The following is a 22,354-nucleotide window of genomic DNA, read 5'->3' on the forward strand; positions in this document are numbered from 1 at the left end:
AGGTTGAGATTTGCAATAACGGCACAATTCAAATATTGCGAATTTAGGGATCATGCAAACACTGAAAGTTTAAGATTCTGGGCGTGGGTGACTCCATTTAAATCGGGTGTATGGATAACCCTTTTGTTCCTGATGATGGTTTCGCCGATTGTAATAGGTGCAACTGAAAACGGAGTTAAAGAGTCCGCAACGTCTCTTTTAAGGCCTGCGCAATTCAAATTTTTTTTCACTGTGATTGCAATCTATTTTAGGCAGACGTGTGGAGGAGAGACAAAACTTAAGTGGGTCATGCACATCGGTATGATTGTTATTGTATCGGTGTATGAAACATATTTTACAAGCATGGTAGTGGTGCCGTCAAAGGTAGAGAGAAATCCAAGTTTCGTATCACTGTTGAGAACAGGTTACAAAATTCCATTTTGTAGGCTTTCATCAAATCGTTCAGTAGACATATCGCAAGACGATTACTTAAACCGGTTCAACCATGATTTTGAAAAACTGGGAATCGCAGGATGGATTAGAAATGCGAAATATTTCCATGAGATTCGAAACCGAAATCACCCAGTCGCACTCTTAACCAATAGCACTTTGAAAATCATGGTGGATTTAGCTGTACTACCGATTTACAAAAAACGTGCCCTCGTTGAACAAGAAAGAGATAATGCTGCGGCCCACATTAAATGTAGATTTGCGCCAGAAGTATTTTTGAATACGCACAGTTATGAGTTGGCATATGTAAATGTACGGGTTGAGGTTTTGTCATTACTCGAGGCTATTCGTGAATTTGTATTTCTTGAAATTTGGAACAGCAATTTCGATAACGTCGCAATTCATAAGATCAAACAGGGGACTAGGAGGTTGTGGCGTGAACGGAAGGTATTTGCTGATCTTTCAGAAAGTCTCAGATGGGATGATCTGATCCGTATTAATAATTTGTTTAGTTTATTTATTATTTTCGGTGTGTGTATATTTATAACATTAGGATCGTTTTTTCTAGAGGAATTCTATGTTCATAGGAATACAGTACGGACAACGTTGTCAAGGAATTTTTTAACGTTGCTAAGGAATTTTTGTAACGGTACTAAGGAATTCTTAGCATTTGTAAAGAATTTTTTAGAGTTTGTAAGGATTTTTTAACGTTGCTAAGGAATTTTTTAACGCTGATAAGGATTTTTGGGATGTTACTGAGGATGTTGTTTATGTTTTAACTTTTTCGTTATCGTACCCGAAGTTGTACCTTAAGTTGTATCATAGGGTGTAACTTAAATTGTAACCGAAAAGGTAACCGCAATCATAACCAAAACCATATCCGGTACGTGATTCACGGTTTCATTAAGCGTCTTCCATAAAATTCATACCTTCCATCCATTCGTATGTACATATGACAGATTAATGTGTACGTTACAATCCGGTCGTAAGAATGACTACTCATAAGTACAAGTTTTATTGGTAGCGATGATGGCAGAAGTTTAGGTTAGTTTTAGATTGATGAAGATGTTATTTAACAAAGAAATTTTAGCAATTGCCGACGAATGAACATATATACGATTATCGGGTAGATTTAGCTAATAAACGAGCATGAATTTAAACCTGAGAAGACGAGTAATTAATAAAGATGAATAAGTTCGAATTTTATAATGGCTCACTATGTAATTATTCCAAAATCTGTAGGTAATACGCAACGTACCTAACAAGGGACACTCACGACCTGTCGTTTGAGTCCAGGGTACCCACTATGTTTTTCAGAATCTACTAGGACCCCAGATGAAGGATTCATTCATATTTCCGTGTAAAACTCATATTTGGCGCCATGGCGTGGCGCCAAATTCGCCAAATTTGCATGTTTTTATTTTTGAAACCGCCATAACTTTTGAAAACCTGTACGGATTTTTAAAATTTTTGGCAAAAATCATGACAAGGAGTTCAACTTTCGTATCCAATGAAATTTTTTCCAAAATTATCACTTTTAACTTTTCGCAAAATTTCGTAATTTTCTTATAAACGGGGGTTCGTCGAAAAAATGCTAAAAATATTTCAAAAATTAGAAATTTTTTATTTTTATTTTTTTCTCAAAAATTTCGACTTTTGTGATCATTTTAAGTATAAAATTTTGAAAATCCGATATAAACTGCAAAAGTTATGGGGGTTTGAAACTGGTCGAAAATGCAAATTTTGAAGTTTGGCGCCACGCCATGGCGCCAAATATGAGTTTTACACGGAAATATGAATGAATCCTTCATCTGGGGTCCTAGTAGATTCTAAAAAACATAGTGGGTACCCTGGACTTAAACGACAGGTCATGAGTGTCCCTTGTAAGTATTATTACAAAACCGCATGTCACTCTTTTCCAATAATCTACTATGCTACTTACATATGCACCCAAATGTGAAGATATTTAGATCTGTTACAAATCCGAATATTGAAGAAGCTGCGCAGATCTATCGTTCAAACTTAAAACCAATTTTTGGAAAACGTGTCCCAAATGTGCAATCGGAAATCCGAATTTCTAAACCTGAACTTAAAAATTTATATTTGCTTAACCAAATATACCTACTTATCTATTTAATTTGAATCTGATGACACGTCAGTGGTGCGATGACAATGATGACGTGCAAACTATAAATATGAAGGCAATATTGTCTAAATATTTATGTATTTAGTTGATGCAATCATTTGCTATGTTGATATGAACATCTATGTATTTAGCCGACTTCTACATCTATACATAAAAATACATAATATGTATTTTATGATGTTACGATGCTCTATTGTTGTGCAACGTATTACATATTGTTCGACATTACATCGTAGTGGTCAAATGTCACGATAAAATTATGTAACCCCAAAATTGTTAGAGCACGAAAAGCATTCCGACACGAAGGCACGCCTTTTTCTTCAACAGGGTTATTTACATAATTTGATTATATACGTATGTAAAGGGAGCTAGGTTCAGAAAATGTTGAAGGTAAAAAAGGTTATATGATGGATCTTTTATAGAACACATCATTCAATGTCTCGTACATAGAGTTGAACAACAATTTTTGTCGAAGAAGCGTTGAATACGAAAATAAACAGTTTTCTACCATGTTTTTTACCATGTTTTCGAAGATGGGAATTTTACTTGTTTTGTTTCCTTACGTTGATAGCATTCAACTGAAATTGTCAGATTTGGGATTTTGTTTCATACGATTGAATTATTTAAATTTTGTCCCCTTCAGGAATGTGAGACTTGCGGGCGATATATTTGACAAGGTTCTTAAGGACAACAGGGGATCGGTCTTCATGCTAGAGACTGAACCCTTGAGGAAATCCGTAGGGTTTCTGAGACAACAATTACTTACATCGAAATGCATACTATACGTCGTTGCTACGGTGCCTGTGACGCATTTCGACCTGGGCCTCCTTGAATACCTTACTTTTAGTGGTACATTTGCATATCAGGCAGATTACAAAACATCAATTATCATGGTTTGGCCCTGCCATGTCAAGTTGCATTTATCGTAGAATCTCGGCTAGAATATTTGCACTCGTTCTGGAGTTCTCCTATCGTAATGTAATTCCTTATGTTGAGAATATCCAGTGGAGTTTTTACTGTCATTTATGCACCGGCCGAGTATGGATAAGGCCCCGCGAAGTGGGTGGAATGTCAGAATTTGTGAAATTAAGACATCTCTCTCTCACTGGAAGACTCGACCGGAAAAAGGTTCTGTTTCAGATTTTAACTACCCCTAATCCTGGTGCAATACGAATAGCCGGATGCGTATCATCGGCTTGGGTGACACCAAAAAATCCGTGTCCATATTTTCAAACGATTCCTGATTTATTAGCATCGAGGTTAAATATTTCTTTCTAAAAGTCTCCCAAGGTGGTGGATCTCACTTGCGGCGGGTTGATGTTAACAATACAGGGGTGGGACAGAAGAAGGAGCCACTTGAATTTTAGGGGTGGCGTGTGATGCACAGTCGCGGCATTTTCAAAATTTGCATATGTCATACCCAGATAGTTAACGAAAATTTAGCACTATTCAGATTTTCCCTACGGTTAAAAATGCCCCTGCAGCACCCCCCAGAGTGCGTGGCACGCATAAAAGTGTTTTCCAAAGACATACTGAGCCAGAGAGCGATTGTTAGAAAATTTGCTGCAAATGGATTTATCGTCGATCGAAAGTACGTTTCTAATGTAGTTAAAAACGTTGGAATCAAGCGGAGGGAAAAAGCGGTTAGAGCTCCACCCCCACGGAAAGGATACCCAAGATCCGCTTGAACCAAAAAGTTTATCCGGAAAATCAATTTTTCGCCAAAACGGTAAATCCACCAACTAAAAGTTGCATGGCGAAAATGTTAAACGTTAGTAGGAGAACATTTCTAGAGTCATTCACAATGACCTACAGCAAGTGACTCGTAGGAAATCCCGAGATCATGCTCTCATCCCAACTTATTTCTCACAAAATATCAGCCTACACGAAGGATTTTAAAAAAAGTTTGGGTATAACAATTATTCCTACTATAGAAACTCTCGTTAGTTCCTCTGATATCAATCCGATGTTTTTTTTTGGATTCGAGTACTTAAAACAGAGCCTTCTTGAAAGGAAAACGCGTGCGTTTTGATGCACTTTGGAAAAGTGTTCAGGACGAGTGGTGCAGAATCACTCTGAAAATTGTGTCAAAGGTCATGACTGGTTGGAAAAAGCGACTGAGGCTCGTTAGATAAACTAAAGGGCTTCACACTGAACCAATTACCAAACCTCACAAACGAATAATAAGGCCGGAATAAATTTAGGCAAAGTGGCTCCTTCTTCTGTCCCACCCCTCTGTAATGCATATGGGACAAGAGGATAATCAGTTTGCCAGCCTTAGGTTGAGATTTGCAATAACGGCGCAATTCCGATATTGCGAAGTAGGGGGTGATGTAAACACTGAAACCTTGAGATTCTGGGCGTGGGTCACTCCATTGAAATTTAGTGTATGGATGACGCTTTTGTTCATCCTGATGGCTTCTTCGTTTGGAATAGGGGCAACAGAAAATGGCGTCAACCAATCGGTAATGTTTTTTTTAGGGCCTGCCAAAGTTTTGTCCAACTTGTTCACTGTGGTTGCCATCTATTTTAGACAGACGTGTGGAGAAGCCACAAAGCTTAAATGGGTAATTCACATGGGTATGATTGTTATTTTGTCTGTCTATGAAACGTATTTTACCAGCATGGTAGTAGTGCCCTTAAGGGTGGAGCGAAACCCAAGCTTCGTGTCATTATTGAAAACGGGTTACAAAATTGCGTTCTCTAGGATGTCAACGAATAGTTCAGTAGACATCTCACAAGACGCTTACTTAGACCGGTTTAATCATGATTTTGAAAAACTAGGTATCGCGGGATGGATAAGAAATGCGACATATTTCCATGAAAATAGAAACGGAGCTCACCCAGACGAATTCTTATCCAATCGAACTTTGAAGGTCATGACGGATATGGTTGTAGAACCAATCGACAAAAAACGCGCCCTAGTACTTCAGGAAAAGGACAATTCTGCGACGAACATTAAATGTAGATTCGCGCCAGAAATATTTTTGGAAAAACACAGTTATGAGTTGGCATATGTAAGTGTACGGGTTGAGGTTTTGTATTTACTCGAGGCCATTCGAGAATTTGGATTTCTTGAAATTTGGAACAGCAATTTCGATAATGTTGCCATGGTTAAGATGAAACAGGATACATGGGAGTTATTGCGTAAACGGAAACTGTTTGCTTATCATTCAGAAATGCTTAGATGGGATGATCTGATTCGTATTAATAATTTGTTTAGTTTATTTATTATTTTTGGTGTGTGTATATTGATCGGATTAGGATCGTTTATTCTTGAAAGGTTTCGAATTAATAGAAATTCGATACGTACATGGACAGTTAAGATTACGTGCGGTCATGTGATGTGCTGTAGGTTTCGGTCTCACAATAGCCCCACATGTTCAATATTTGTAACTGTAAATTTCTAAAATGATATCTAGTTGATGAGTTTCTAGATAAATTCAAGCTTTTGCACGTCATTATATGTATCTTGTTGTAAGTTTGTCCAAAAAATCATTCAAGTTCTACATAGTTTGGACTTTTATTTCACCTTTCATGGTGACCAATTCCCGCGACTTATTGCAATAAGATAATTCGTACATTTGGAAAAGTATGTTTAATCCATCATTCGCTTCTAGTCCCGCTTTGAGACTGGTACTCTGCTCGTACACACATAGATTTAGATTTGCCACCCTCTAATTGCTCTACCAGCTAAATATAATGCCTTGCTAAAACTGTATCCGTAAAAGTTGTTAGGGCTACTTACAATGTTTAAGTGGGTGGATGTACATATATTGACAAATTGAAGTTTAAGTTCTAATTTAGTTCGTACGTTGCCTTGTCTTGTTTCGAAACGCATATGAACATAGGACAGAGATCGACGCCGAAATTCGTCAGCCGAGGCGGCGGTAGAGTTTTACATGCTGTCACGCCAACATTGGAATCCTAGATGTGGCCGGGTTGCAGCGTGCTCGTGAGTGAATTTGAGCTAGCAATAATTTCTAATATTTAATGTTTCATGATTGAAAATCAGTTGAAGTATGTGTTACAGATGTCAACGTCACCGATTTCACGGCACCAGACGCCGGTATTTTGCCCCGATACATCGGATTCCCTATACCTACAACATTAAGGCGCCGGACCACCGACGCCGCTAGAAAATCTTAAAAAGTTGGAGCCGCCGCCGACAAATTGGTCGGCCTTGACGTCTGATGTTTTAAATAAAATATGGGCAGGGTAATTTTCACATATTGCGATACGGCTGCTAGCCAACCGTAACAACAGTTTTATACATAGACATACGGAACCGGGTACAGGTACCATATAATAAATTATCTAAAACACTTTTCCGTGAAAGGAATGCCGTATTCATTCTTAAATCTGAGCAGACAAAAATTCCTTAACTGTAGCATATTAGGGAATCTACTTCTACATTTGATTTAATATACAAAACAGATAGAGCGTAAATAGTTGTTAAGCGAATATAGTGACATTTAACTTATACAAAATATCAGCTTAATATGTGTATCTAAATAAATGAATACAAATGAATATATAACCATAAATCGGATATTTTGCGTACTCCGTACTCCGGCCAGCCACTCGTACTCCGGCCTCCGCGTACTTCGTACTCCAGAAAAAGTCGCGTACTCCGGCCTCCGGAGTACGCGAGTACGTACTCCAAGCCCGGAGTACTCCGACCTATGTATATAACTGCCCAAAATAAAATTGAATTTCCAATCCTACCCGCATCAAACGACAGTATCGATGTAATTGTATAATCCATCAAAGCATACGAAAACAATCCCATTGTGGATCTCTGACACGTGTATGTAAACGTGCAGTTGAACGGTCCTCCATCCAATTGCACGATTCGCATCGACCGCACCTTGCTCTAAACATCTATCACACCACACCCCCCACGCTTCGAACCCACTTGACATGAAGTTCGGTTGCATTTTCATACACGGCAATCACCATCAGAAGCCCCTTTCTTATTTGACTACGAATGGAGAAGGGTCTTTCCTTCTTTAACATAAAATGGCCATAGCTCTTTTCTTGTTTAACCCAGAATGGCATAAGTTCTTTTCCATTCTACAACGATGATATGGAGATACCAGATACGACACACCAATCGCGAGATGGCGTACAAATAAGTATGTACGTAAGCCATATTTTGTTTAATATTTATGCAGTTAGAACAATCATACATGTATCTATTTAGAGGATATTCCATATGTATTTTATGCTATCCTTTATGTATTAATTATACACAATACATAGATATTATATTTTGACATTTCTGATTGGTCAAATGTCACGATAATATGTATGTAACTACAAATATTTTTATAACACGAAAAGTATTCCAACACGCAAAGCATTGGACATTTTCGTTCTTGGACATTTTCTTGAACATGGCTATTTAAGTTCATCATATACATAAATATTGCCACGTAGTTACATAAAATATTCAAGGTGAAATAGGTTACATATCGAACCTTTATGGAACAAATCCTTCTATGACACGTAGACTGGATTAAATTGATTCCAAAGCAGCTTTAAATAACTTTATACATACGACTGTACATATGTCTAATATGGCGAGTCGCTTACGTATCTACCATGAAGTTTTCAAAGCTGGGAATTTTTGTAGTTTTATTTTCTTCCGTTCAAAGTAATAAACTAAAATTATCAAATTTTGGATTTTGTTTCATACGATTGAATTATTTCGACACTATACCTTTTAATAATGTGACAATTGCTGGTGATATATTTGACGAGATTCTAACCGATAACAGAGGATCGGTTTTCATGCTTGAAACAACGGCCATTAGAAAATCCATAGGTTTTCTAAAGACGCAGTTATTTACTTCGAAATGTGTACTCTATGTCGCTATAACGGTACCCCTGAGACATTTGAAGTTGACCCGCTTCGAAGACTTTATTTTGTCTGGTTCATTCGCATATCAAGCTTATTGTAAAACCTCGTTTGTCATTGTTTGGCCAATTACCTCCGTTAAATTTCCTGTCTTCAAAAATTGCAGATACCGAATAATCTCTGCCAGAATATTTGCACTCGTGCTGGAACTCTCCTACAATGTAGTTCCATATGTTGAGTATACCCAATGGGGTTTTTATTGTCATTTATGTTCTGGTCGAGTGTGGATAAGCCTTCGTGAAGTAGGAAGAAGGTCTAAATTTGCGAAGCTAATACATCTATCCCTTCGTAGAAGACTTGACCACAAAAAAGTTTTGTTTCACATTTTCACTTCCCCAAATCCGACCAAATTACAAATAACGGGGTGTTAAGCGTCGTTTTGGGTGACACCAAAAAAACCGTGCCCATATTATCAAACCATGCCAGACTTACTAGCATCAAGGCTAAACATTTCCTTCAAAAGATTTCCAAAGCTTTTCAACACGACTTGTGGAGGTGTGACTTTAGCTATTTTGCATTGGGGCCAACAACTCACTCAGTTGGCAAGCCTAAAGTTGAGATTTGCAATAGCTGCGCGATTCAGATACTGTGAATTTGGAGGTCATTCAAACACCGAAAATTTGAGCTTCTGGGCTTGGGTGACCCCATTCAAATTGAGTGTGTGGATCACCCTTTTAGTCGTCATGATTGCTTCGGCATTTGGAATAAGCGCCACTGGAAATGGAGTTAACGAAATTAAAATATTTCTTTTCAGGCCGACCAAATTTTTGTCCAACTTGTTCACTGTTATTGCCATCTATTTCAGACAGACGAGTGGAAGAGACACAAAACTCAAATGGGTCATCCACTTCGGTATGATTGTCGTCTTATCAGTGTATGAAACATATTTTACGAGCATGGTGGTGGTGCCGGTAAAAGTTGAGAGAAATCCGGGTTTCGTGTCGCTATTGAAAATGGGGTACAGAATTGCTTTCCATAGGTTTTCAACAAATAGTTCTTCAGATATCTCACAAGACTTTTACTTAAACCGGTTTAACTATGATTTTGAAAAACTAGGTGTTGCGGGGTGGATAAGAAATGAGAAATATTTCTATGACAATCGAAACCAAACTGATGCAGATAAACTAATATCGAATAATACTTTGAAAGTCATGGTAGATATATCGGTTCAACCAGATTTTAAGAAACGTACCCTGACACAACAAGAAAAATACAATGCTGCGGAAAACATGAAGTGTAGATTTGCGCCAGAAATCTTTTTGAAAACGAATAGTTATGAAATGGCGCTAGTGAATTTACGGGTCGAAATTTTATCTTTACTTGGTTCTATTAGAGAATTTGGATTTTTGGAATTCTGGAACCGAAATTTTCATAATCTTCAGATTTACAGGGCAAAAAAGGAGACCAGAGGACTGCTGCTTAAAAGGAAAGTATTTGTTGATCATACTGAAGTCCTCAGATGGGAGGATCTGATCCGTATTTATAATTTGTTGAGTTTACTTATTATTTTTGGTGTCGGTATATTTATATGATTAGCATCTTTTCTTCTTGAAAAATTCCACACTAATAGGAATCTGGTACAAGTGTGGAAATTTAAAGTTATGTAGGATCACAGTTTGACGTGGCATAAGGTTTTTAATTCACTATCTACCATTAACTGTTATTAAATTTAAATTTCAAAAATTATCAATTTCTTTAGTTTCCACCTCAACGTACGTAAGTGTTTAAATATATATCTAGTGGTAAGATTTTTAGTCATGCAAAATGATAAAAACAATGCTAGTTTTGAAATTAGATAATGGTAGACTTTTATTTTGATCGACGAATACAAATAATGATCTATGTATGTACTTATAACGTTAAATAATATGATACTAAATTTATTGGGAAATATCGTTTCATAATTATAATTTCATTAATAAAGAAAAATTTAATATACAAGTTGATGATGATTAAATAGAGGACACGACATGAATCATAGAAATTGGGTTGATATTATTAAATTTATTTATGCATTTTTATTACAAATTCTTACTTCTTTATCAAACTAAAGCACTTTACTTTTAACATACAATAAATAAAATATTTTAAAGATTATTGTAAACCAGGTATCCGGATACTGCAGTGATTAAGATTACCGACGGGACAAAATTTTGCCCGCCAGCTTGCGTTGTTGCTTCTGTAGATCCAGTTCCCGTAGTTCTTGTTGTTCCCTCCGTCGGCGTGGTTCCAGTAGGCGCTGTTGTCACGGGTGGTTGGACAGCGTCTGCCATCCAAGAATAAATCCTCTTCCCGAAATTGATCTTCCACCCTATATTTGTCCGAATCGTGTTAAGATATCCGTTAATTGGGGAAGTTAATTCAACTAATTTGGCACTATTGTCGACTACGAATTTCAAAATCTGTAAAAAAAAATTTTAATTTTAAGATTGCTAAATTTGAAATTTTTGAATTTTAAGATACTGCTCAGCCAACTTGGTAATTTAACCAACCTGATCCAATTCGGGTTGAGAGGCGACATAGGTGCCCAACGTGCTCAAAACACTCGCCACCGGTGCCGGCTTTCCTTCACCCAAGATTGTAATAATGTCGTCGACCCGTTCGGTAAGAAATTTGATGACCAGCTCTCGTCCGACGGTGTTCATGGCGACACGCTGCAAAACGAGGAGCCCATGACCTGGGGTGATTGACGTGCCCGCGTCAAGCGTCATGTCCAAGAGGCTGCATATTAAACAGGTTTTAATTTTAAAGCTTAAATAGTGGGGTCGACATTTATATAATTGAGGTTCACACGCTGACGCTCTCGATTTTGATAAAATTTCTATTGATCGCAAATTTAATTAATATGACATTTTAAAATAAGAGATCTGTAAAATCATCCTGCATCCGAAGAGCGAAATGCGCAGTAAGCTTGTAAAATGTAAAACTTGACAATTTTTATGTGCGTTTTCTCTTTTTTGGTTGCAAATATCTCCGCCAAACGGTCCCACTGGGTGATTGTGTTGCTTGCAAATTTCATACTAATTAAATTTGCGACAATTTGGTTAAATCGAAGTGCACACGCTGGGAAGCCTTAATTGTTACATAAATAGTTATAATCGCTTACTCTTGTAGAATTACGGATTCTTGTGAGCACGCAAGCGCGTTGAGATACCGCACCTTCGCCGGATTTGTTATCGGCGTGGCGACATATTTTCCCATGATGAAATCGAATCCGGCTCGACCACGATTCGCCACAGCGGCGCAAGTAATTGATGCTTCGATATCTCTGAGAATTCTGTAGGAAAAATGTGTATTCATTAAAAAATAAAAATAAAACTTGGAATTCAGTAATGTCATAATTAGTTTACGTACGTTTGCGTATCATCTGCTTGCCACTCCTCATACAACTCTATGGCAAAGTTGACACACTCTGGCGCACCGAGTGCGCATGTCCAGTCGATCAACTTGGCGCGGAGGATTCCAACTGCTCCAACGAGTTCACCTTCACTTTGCGGGCGACCGAGACGCATCAGAGCTGCGACAATACGGGGCGATAGATAGTTCTGAAATGAGGCCATAACTTTTATGATTTAAATAATAATAATGGAAAGCTAGCCCATCGAATGCAAATCAATTTGTGTGAAAATTTCAAAGTTTTTGGAAATGTGCGAGCAAGTTGAATCAGAATTTAAACTTGTGATCTGTCGAGAGGTCAAATAAGGTTTTGAATTGGTATTAAAAAAAAACTTAAAACCATTTTCAAGCATACATACGTAGATATAAATATGACTCTACCAAAGTGGTATTAAAAAATGCTTATGAACTAATGGCCTGGAATTAAAGGCGTAACTTATTGGTAGCAAATTTGTACGAACTGGTAATTAATTTTTAATACCAAACGCCAACAATTTTAATACCGAGAAATCACAACCTTCGTGACTATTTTCCACGAATTGGCATCGAAAAAACTTGAAATTTAGCAAAAAAATACTAAGTACCTTGAACGGGTCATATTCTTCCAGCGTCTGGGCAAAGTTCAAGGCCTGCCTTAGCTGGGTAAAGATTGCTTCCCACACGGTAAAATGATCTTCCTGATCCAAGTATTCCGTCAACTTTAAGGCCGTCTCAATTTCCGCCTTGCCTGTAGTTGTAAATAAATAAATTTTATTTTATGTAACTAAGCTCTCACAGTTCCCCAATTTATTTATTCCCGCTCAACTCACCTAAATAAGCAAGATTAAAATAATCGTCCAACAATTGGCTCCTACTCAACGGGGTAATCACTGATGCATCCTGGTTCAACTGATCTGTGATAAGCCCGGTTAATGCCTCGTCGTACAAAACTCGGTAATAACCTGAAGAAACAATAAATAAAATAGAAAATCAAGCTAATTATCGCCTTATCAATTAGATTATTATACATATATGACCCTTTGTAAGACTGACAGTTTTGACGAAAGCCTCATTGGCAAAAATGATCATCATAACATAATCAAAACTGATGAAAAAAATATGAGTTTTACAGTACTGTAAAATTCATAATATTAGAAAAATCGGAAAGCGAAAATATTAAAGGTAACATGTGGTGAAAAAAAGATTATGCCGATTTTCGCCAAATTTAATATTAATTTTGCCATCTGGCACTTTCATGACGTTTTATATGCCATTTGCTAAAATTCATTTTTGCTAATTTCATTTTCTTTACCTGTAGCATCCTGATTAATCATGATCCACTTGGTAGTATCATGCTCCACACTCTTAATCGACACGTTCCCCTCGAGCCACAGCTTCGGCACCCAATTTTCCAAGGTCGGAGCATCCTGCGTCACCACCGTGACCGGAACCCACCACAAATCCACATTATCTGGATCGGCATACCGCTCCTGCGAAATATACACCAAATTCGAACCTCCCGCGCTAACTCGAACCAACGGATGACTCTTTTGCAGCGTCCACGTGTCCAGGACATCCTTCACCGTGACCCCGACAGGAAGTCGGTTATCTTCCGCAGCAGCGACGTTAAGATAGTGGAAAAGGTCATCCCCCGTGACCCCGGTATAAGACAAATTTCTCAAATAATACTGAAGCCCCTTCCGGTACGTTGGTTCAGACAAGAACTTTTCCGTCATGCGGTTAACTGAACCGCCCTTTTCGTACGTTATCCCGGTAAAATAGGAATCCACCTCGTCCGGGGTGACGGCGTCGTTAACGATCGGATGAGATCGGGCGGAAACGTCGACCCTCATCGAGTATTGGATCGCGTCGTTGATGATCCACTCTTTGTGACGATATTCTGGTCGGACAGCGTCAACCCCAAGGTACGAGACGTACGTGGCGAAGCCTTCGTTCAGCCAGAGCTCGTCCCACCACTTGCAGGTGACGAGATTTCCAAAGTTTTGGTGGGCCAGTTCGTGGGAGACGACGCTCTGAAAATTTGAGACGTTAAAATTTTCATGTGTCATTTTTGACGATAATCCCGAATTTCACTCTAAATAAAGTCGAATGACAATGTAGATATTTCTACTTAAAATATTTGTACACCTTTAGCAAGTATTTAACACAGTCTCAATTGACATAGGTGAATGTTCAAAAGGATAAGCTTATTTTTAAGGGTGCCATTTTATCAAAAATATTATTATACTCTTCCAAAATTTTTATGTTTATGGTGCATAAATGGACAAATCATTTCCACCAAATTTATCAAAAAAACAGTGTAAAAAATGCAAATCAACAACTTGTGTTTAAAAAGACATGCATACATAAATTTTACAAGCATTTGTACATACCGTCAACAGGTTTTTTGCAGTTTCCAAGGTCTCGTCAGGATAGTAGATTAGATACCCTTCCCTGGAAATCGTGTGGAAAAATTTGTTTTTCACAAGTGCTCACTGTGATGGATCACGTAATTACTTAATTAATTAACGCGAATTATGAGTCATGCAAATTATTATAAACGAACCGATAAATATTCAATCCCCAATTTTCCATTGCACCTGTCAAGATAAATAATGAATTAGACAGGTAAATTTCACCTTCTGTAGTTACATACCAGACAGACTGATAACCGCTTATCAATGTCAAGTATTGTCATGTTAGACATTACATACATAGTGTCGATCACGACTAATCAATCACGTCACATGACGTATGTAAATTTTCTGCTCAAGTGATTAATCTAATTTACATACTTTTACACCTTGATATCGACTGACTCACCGGAATCGTAGTGCGGAATGTGGACCGAGTCCATTTTAGGCATTGGGTAATCCGTGGCGAAATAAGTGTCAAAAAATTGCAGCAATCTCGCCGCTATTTCTGCCGAGTACACGCCACCTTGTCGCGCAATTACGGGAGGTGGGGCGTAGGTCTGGAGATAAATTTGGAAACAAACTTATTACAAATTTTATAAAAGTTTAACCTGCTAACATGGAAAGATGGTCAGTTTGGCGAAAACCCTTTTGGTGAATTACTTTCGCCACAGTGAAAAACACATTTGGCGAAAAAATCATTCATTTTGCAGTACTTTAGTGCCAACCTTTTAAAAACATTTTTAGCAAACATGATCACATTTTCGTATATTGTTGTTTGCGAAAATGAGGATTAGGACTGATTAGGTGCCACTCAATCTGACATTTTTATAACATATTTTTACCAAATTTTACCACATAATGAATTTTACCACAGTCGCCAAACCGACCGTAAATCACATACATAAATATGTAAATATGTGCTTACCCTAACAGGGACTTTAAAAAGTCCTTCCGGCGCTTGGCTATAATCCAAGTCGGAAACAACCATTGCAAATAAGTACGTCGCCATGGGAACGGTGGGATTAAAAGTGGTAATACTCCAGCCAGGCAGGTTGCTAAAAATAGACGGAAATATTTAATTAATCTTTAATTACCATAACCCCCTTAAATAATCTCTACTTACGACTCCTCAATACCCGCAACGTCACTGTTACCCAGCACCGTGGTATAGTTCGTCTTGTGCGTGACCGTCAAGTTAAAAACTGCCTTCAGCCCCGGTTCGTCAAAACAGGGAAACAACTGCCTGGCGTGATAGGCCTGCATTTGCGTCGTGGCGATTCGTCTGTTGGCAAAATATGCAAATTTAAATTCAGGTACATATGTTCAAAGGCTGCGTAAGCTGTGTTAAGGAGGTGGGGCATAAAGAATAATGGCGCGGTATATGAAATAAGGGCAGAAGCCGAGGTAGGTAAAAAAAATAGGGGAAGGGCGAAATGAATGAGGGCGGGGCCTTAAAAAAAGGGGCGTGGCTTAAGAAAAATGGCGGACAATAGAAAAAAAGGGATTACGTACTTCAAATTTCCATCCGAATCCGTATAATTGCTGAGGTACAACCCATTCAAATCCCCCCTGCTTATCGGCGCTATATAAATGACCTCCATTTGATAATGATTTTCCGGCCGTAGCTCCACTCCCCCCGTCGTCACGGTCATAAAATGTCTATCATCCCCGGAAAGGATTGGCTCCCCCAGGGTAATAACTTCCCCCGTGTCATTCACATTGGTCAAGGTCACCCTGAAAATCTCGAGCACGTTGGCATGCAATGTCACCATATTCGTTGGTTCCGCCACCTGAAACGTGATCCCGACTTGACCCCTGACCGTGAACTGAGTCCCGACCCCGGAGTTTTCCTCGTCCAGGATGACGAGCAGGTCCAAATCATACTTTAGCGGGATGTATGAATCGTTCAATTTGTAAAGGGGACTAATTTCTGCGAAGGAATGGATACTATTTTTCTCTGCTCTAGATGGCCCATGACTTTTCGCGGGAAACCCATGAGGCGATTCGACTTGAAGAGGTGGGTGTGCCGCTGTTAGCGACAAAACGCAGAGGCAGACGACGAGACGAGTAAAAAATTGCATGATGATTCCTGCTCGACGTGCAAAAACGTAGTGACTTGATATGCAAATTTGTATGGTTTATTAATTGGCATTTTCGCACCAGGTGAGAGGACAATGGGTAATTCGTCGACCTTATCGGCATCAACGTCACGACACAGACTTGTCTGACATGAGCTTTTTTAATGACATCCTGGAAATCTGGGGGTAGCTTGCATCATACATTTTATTGCGACAAAGGATAGCCTTATCACTAACATATTGTGATCATGATCCATTAGGATGCCCAGGTTGTCATACATGTCGTATGTATGTGGTTAATTAATTAATGGATTGAATATTTGTCTTGATGTCATGGGAGTTTCGATACATAATGAACTTACTTTTTAGTTAGTTAGGTCCATCAATGACGCAAGAATTTGGCATGGATCAGGAGCATGATCGATTACTTATTGGAGCCCAGCCATGTATGTATGTAGATAAGTGATTATGCTTTCTGTACAATATTGCAATAAAAATATTTTATGATTAATTTGAAATAATTCATTGAAATGAGTTATCATTTATCAAAGAATTAGTTTTAATCAAGATTAATTACTCATTCAGGAAGTAAAATAAAAAATTCGAACTGTGTGGATGTGTCATAGGTAAGAAGATTAGAATTTGGTATGGATCATGAGCATGATTGATTATTTTGAGCCGTGTGGACAAGTGATAATAATTGGCGATTACAATAGCCCAATAAAAATATGTTATGTACGATCAATTAGAAATAATCAATTAATTTAAAATCATGAAGTAAAACCAAAAGTTCTAAACGTCTTATGGCATAAAAAGAATTTTCGAGCTCAAATCAGCTCTGAGGATGCACGAATTTGTCAAAAATTATACATAAATATCAGAGGTGGGCAAGATCATTATCTCACAAGGGAGCCTTAAGTACTGTCACCTTTCGATTTCCTTCGGAATAGCCTTAATCGACAGATAATTTAGTGAAACTAAAACTTTGTCATAGAACATGCGGTGCAAAATCGCGTTTTCGCGAAATATTTCGCGAGAACTGCACCAAAACCTGCCATTTGCCCAATGCTTTTAACATAGCCACCAGCCTTTCGAATGATGAAATGAACTTTATAGAATCTCAATAAATTCTATTTGTACCCGTCCGCGTAATTTCAGCCGGATCACGAATATGCAAAAAATGATGCAAAGATTCGCAAATCTTTTGCAAATTGCGAAAATATGAAAATATCCGCAAATTTGAATCTCTTCGTTTTTTTTAAATTCAACAAATCAGTTTAATCAGTTTAACTGATATAAAATATACTTTTCTTATTGAAAAAAAATTACAAAAATTTGCAAAAAAAATGAAGTTTACAATTTTTAAATTTCGCTTTTTATAGAAACTTAAGAATTGTCATATATGCAGGTATGATCGAGTAAAGGAAAAGCTAATTTGTTGAACAATTAAAACATGCTAACATTGCAAAAAATTCTACATATTGGACTAAAAAATTGCACACACTAAGTTTTTGCAACTTGCTAAAATAAATACCACAAATAATTACGAAAACCAAGTAAAAATAGATTATTTAACTTATCTTCATGAAAAATTGCGAAGTTCGATTTTTTGCAAATTTGTGCAAATTTTTTACAATGAGAAAAGTATATTTTATATCAGTTAAACTGATCAATTTGTTGAATTTAAAAAAACAAAGAAATTCAAATTTGCGGATATTTTTATATTTTCGCAATTTGCAAAAAAATTGCGAATCTTTGCATCATTTTTTGCATATTCGTGATCCGGCTGAAATTACGCGGACGGGTACAAATAGAATTTATTGAGATTCTATAAAGTTCATTTCATCATTCGAAAGGCTGGTGGCTATGTTAAAAGCATTGGGCAAATGGCAGGTTTTGGTGCAGTTCTCGCGAAATATTTCGCGAAAACGCGATTTTGCACCGCATGTTCTATGACAAAGTTTTAGTTTCACTAAATTATCTGTCGATTAAGGCTATTCCGAAGGAAATCTAGAGGTGACAGTACTTAAGGTTCCCTTGTCAGATAGCAGATCAAGATCAAAGATCAAGATAATATCTTGATCTTTGATCTTCGGCTGGAGCTTTTGATCTTGATCTTGATCTTGATCTGGCTCGGTAAGATCTTCTATCTTGATCTTGATCTTCAACACATTCAAGATATTAAGTTCAAGATCAAACAAATCCCAAATATGAAAAGTAGCATTTTGAAACATTGATATTTTAAAAATATCACCTACTCAAAGTACTTGCAAGGAAACGAAAAACACTCGTACGGGATTTAATTTTTTTTTACTGATTAATGGAATCAGTTCTTCAAACGGCGATCTATTTCCTAAAAATGCGAATATTGTTAGCCCGTCGACCGGATACTTCAACTATTACTTAATTTACCAAGAAATGAAGTATAAGGGCAACTTAAAACATCAGAGCAAATATTTTGTTATGTATTATATATGTAACTATACGAAATTATAACAACGTTGACGCTGTCAGCTTTGAATAACTAAAATTGGTCAGACAACCAATTTTCGTTACTTATCTAGTATTTGTAATGTGCACAGTGCACACTACGTACATATATTACACCTAGTTGTATTTATCGGTTTATATATGTATAAAAAATATTTGCAACATATCTGGAATTTATTTGATCTTGTGATCTTGATCTTGATCTGGGATTTGATCTTGATCTTGATCTTTTATCTTCAGTATTCTGCAGATTTATCTTTATCTTGATCTTTATCTTGTGGGGCGCAAAAATTGATCTTGATCTTTTATCTTGATCTTCGAAAACTTTGATCTTGCCCACCTCTGATAAATATGGATTCCTTTCACACCAGTTAATTATTATGGTAACTTATAATGAGCCAATTCACGTCAACCTTCGTAATCCCGTAACCACGCGTGTAAACTTTTCTGCGATAATTTTTGGTTACCAACCAAATTACAAAATCTGAGGAAGATGTAGAGCATGTTTTTGGATCGTATGCTGATCTTGGTAAGAAAGAATTTACGAAGATTGGCGTTAATTGCGTCAATGTATTCTTATTAATATAAAGCCTCCTCAATTTTTAGTAATTAGTTTAACGCAATCAAAAACCAATTACAAAGTAATCTATTAAAAACGAAGAATTTCTATAAATATTGTATCAATCCAGTCAAACAAATTCGCCTGCTTTCTCGCTTCTTCGGTGCAAAATGAGGGTCAAAATGGCTAAGAAATATCCCGCCACGGAAAGAAGAGAGGTGCCCCATCCCCAGTCTATTTCTGTGAAGGATTCCGGCCACAGATCCGTCGCTGGGATGAGAACCACTACAATCAAAGCGATGGAGAGGAATAGTTGGAAAATTATGTAGCCAAGGTAAGCATGGTGTCTTTTCTCCATCTGAAAATTTAAAAAATCGTAAAGAAAATTTTCATCCAACTCAAAAATGCATTTTTCGGTTTGTATTTTTTTCATTAAAAATGGTTCATTATACGGATCGTGATCGATTCTTAACGTACGACTCGATAACCCATTTTCAAAATCAGCACATTTGAAATCATTTCTATCCTATATGGGATTTTATTTTAAATTTCTGGACCTCAAATTTCTAAAACAGCCAATTGTTTAAAGATATGCATTCCAGATTTTGACAGTTTTTGAAAGAGGAGATCTCAACTCAAGTTTAAGAAGCCTTCAAAAAGGTGGTACCCATTAAAACTTAATTAAAAAATTCTTAACGATTCTATCAGTCCGCTTACTGGTTACAAATTTTTTGTCCAAAATTGTAACATAAATTCGCAGAGCAGAGAAATTATTAAAAATCTTGAAGATTTTGATAGCGACGAATATATATGTTAATTACAGAATAAATCAAGAATATGAGGCGAAATTAGACAAAATAAATATTGTGTTAGTTAAAAAATATGGTAGGGAAAAATTACCTTATTTCTGAAAATCAGGCAGGCCACCATTAACGTCAAGGTTAGTCCAATTTGCGACGCGGCAATTCCAATCGCCGCGCCAGTATAGGTTTTGACCTTGTCGAACCAGTTGCACCACCAGGAGCCCCATGCATAGCTGGGCGTCGTGGCGGACCCAGGCCAGTGGTTGCACGCAGCGTTGGACACGTGGTCGTTGGAAAGAACATTATACACAATTGCGGCTGCGCTGATACACTGCAAATAAAAATGAGCTTGTATATGGATACTTGTAATTGCGAAATAAACACTCTTAGAAAACCGTTGGTTTTTTGGACTAGATGACTCATAAACAAACTTACCAAAATCAAAAACTATTTTCCTAGCTGGAAATCTATTCTCAAATTATGAACGATTAATTTGTAGAGTCAGTTGATTAAGGTAATGACGAGGAGGTTTTAACCAAGTTTCAAAAGATTTCAAAATTTCCGAAGGATTCTTCAACGTGAGGTCTTATACTTCAAGTGTGGAAATTTGGTGTATATTTAAATCGGGAACAACCTGCTGTGCAAATTGATGGTCCAAAAATTTTAAATCAATGCCAGAAGCCTTAAGAATATTAGGTGATTGTAGCCATTGTTATGATGAGTCATCGAGATCCACGCAAACATAATACTACACGGTATTCATATATCTGACTACCAAAGTATCAACGTAATACTGTGTTGTCAAAGCTCGGTAATAAAGTTTCACAATATTGGTAGCAAATGGTTAGGCATCTAAGGATAATTTTAATATCAAGGCAGAAAGTTTAATACCGAGCAGGTTTACCTGCTTAATTATATCAGATTTCAAACAGTGAATTACACAAAGGTTACGAAACATGTTGTGTTTACTTACGATAGACGCGAGGAGCACAATTCCTACAAAAATTGCGAATTTCTTCATTGTATTTAAACACCTTGAAGTGAAATGTATTACTTGTGTTAAACTAAATATCTACATACAAGTAACGATCAACCGACAAATCTTCCTAATCACCACCGTGACTAAGCGAAGTTAAGCTGGCACGTGTTTTTTTCTCCTTATCGATATACATACATATGTGTATTAATTGAATAACGGTTTGGGTAGATAACAAAATGATATTTGTTATTACCTCGCTAAGCAGTGCGCAATACGGTAAAGCTGGGTATTGTACATATGTTTGTATGTACGTATCTTGAATCGTATTCCATACGAATCAGAACGGACAAAATGCATATATACGTTCAGTATTTATTACTTTGTTCAAACAGCAAAATATTGGACTTTTCCTTTCCTAAGTGACATACTTACAATGTATGCATACTTAAATGTATATGCAATTTGTATATGCAAATGTAATGCATACTTAATACTTACATAAGTTTAAGCATGCTAAAAGAACACATATTATTTACATAGGGATGACGGTCCTTTATAAGATTGTTGTGTCTGTGAAAAGCAACTTTGTCCAAAATGGTTGATTTAAAATTCAATTTTATTCAATTCTTGTTTTCATCCATTCATGGCAGGTGGTTAACTATTTATGTACATACATGAGTTTATCTATATTATAAGTTGGAAATGTTTGTCTGCAACGGAACTGACAGTGGAGAAAGTAAAAAGCGCTAAAATCTGGAGCGTATGCAGGGTATTCGGACCCCGGGTTTTACTGGGTTGGGGTTTTGGGGTTTTACTGGGTTTTACTGGGTCGTAAATTAATAAAACCCGGCGGGTTTTACTATGTTAAAGGGGTTTTACTGGGGTTTTACAGGGTTTTACTCGGGTTTTACTAGATTTTATCTCAAATTCAAATAGATAAATCAATAGAATCAATTTTCAGATACATATCTAACTCGAATTAAGTATTCTGAGTAATATTCTGTAAATTTCTATATTTATTTCGAATTTTTCTTTATGACCTAAAAATCATAATTTTCAGCTTAACTTGGAGTTTGATCAAATTCGTATTTTTCTTGTGTTCCTGGCATTTTGAATTGAAGTTTTATGGTAAATCTTGATAAAATTCATTAATTT

The 22,354-nt window shown here is 37.0% G+C and overlaps 2 protein-coding genes across 2 annotated transcripts; both read right to left on the minus strand.

Annotated features, from left to right (window-relative positions):
* Positions 1-10,287: 10,287 nt before the first annotated feature.
* LOC110854562 (aminopeptidase N) lies at positions 10,288-16,407 on the minus strand. Its single transcript, XM_022103005.2, has 13 exons — positions 15,803-16,407; positions 15,414-15,572; positions 15,216-15,345; positions 14,697-14,847; positions 14,440-14,473; positions 14,267-14,327; positions 13,186-13,906; positions 12,704-12,835; positions 12,479-12,621; positions 11,853-12,043; positions 11,605-11,775; positions 10,991-11,219; positions 10,288-10,900 (listed from the first exon to the last, which is right to left on the minus strand). The coding sequence occupies exons 1-13, from the start codon at positions 16,369-16,371 to the stop codon at positions 10,586-10,588; spliced, it is 3,006 nt and encodes a 1,001-aa protein (XP_021958697.1). The 5' UTR covers positions 16,372-16,407; the 3' UTR covers positions 10,288-10,585.
* A 1,914-nt stretch (positions 16,408-18,321) lies between these two features.
* LOC110854719 lies at positions 18,322-21,348 on the minus strand. Its single transcript, XM_022103180.2, has 3 exons — positions 21,194-21,348; positions 20,318-20,551; positions 18,322-19,775 (listed from the first exon to the last, which is right to left on the minus strand). Exons 1-3 carry the CDS (start codon positions 21,239-21,241, stop codon positions 19,548-19,550), a joined length of 510 nt encoding a protein of 169 aa, XP_021958872.1. The 5' UTR covers positions 21,242-21,348; the 3' UTR covers positions 18,322-19,547.
* Between the last annotated feature and the right edge of the window lie 1,006 nt (positions 21,349-22,354).

Source organism: Folsomia candida, unplaced genomic scaffold (genome assembly GCF_002217175.1).
Source record: "Folsomia candida strain VU population unplaced genomic scaffold, ASM221717v1 Fcan01_Sc010, whole genome shotgun sequence".
Lineage (NCBI taxonomy): Eukaryota > Metazoa > Arthropoda > Collembola > Entomobryomorpha > Isotomidae > Folsomia > Folsomia candida.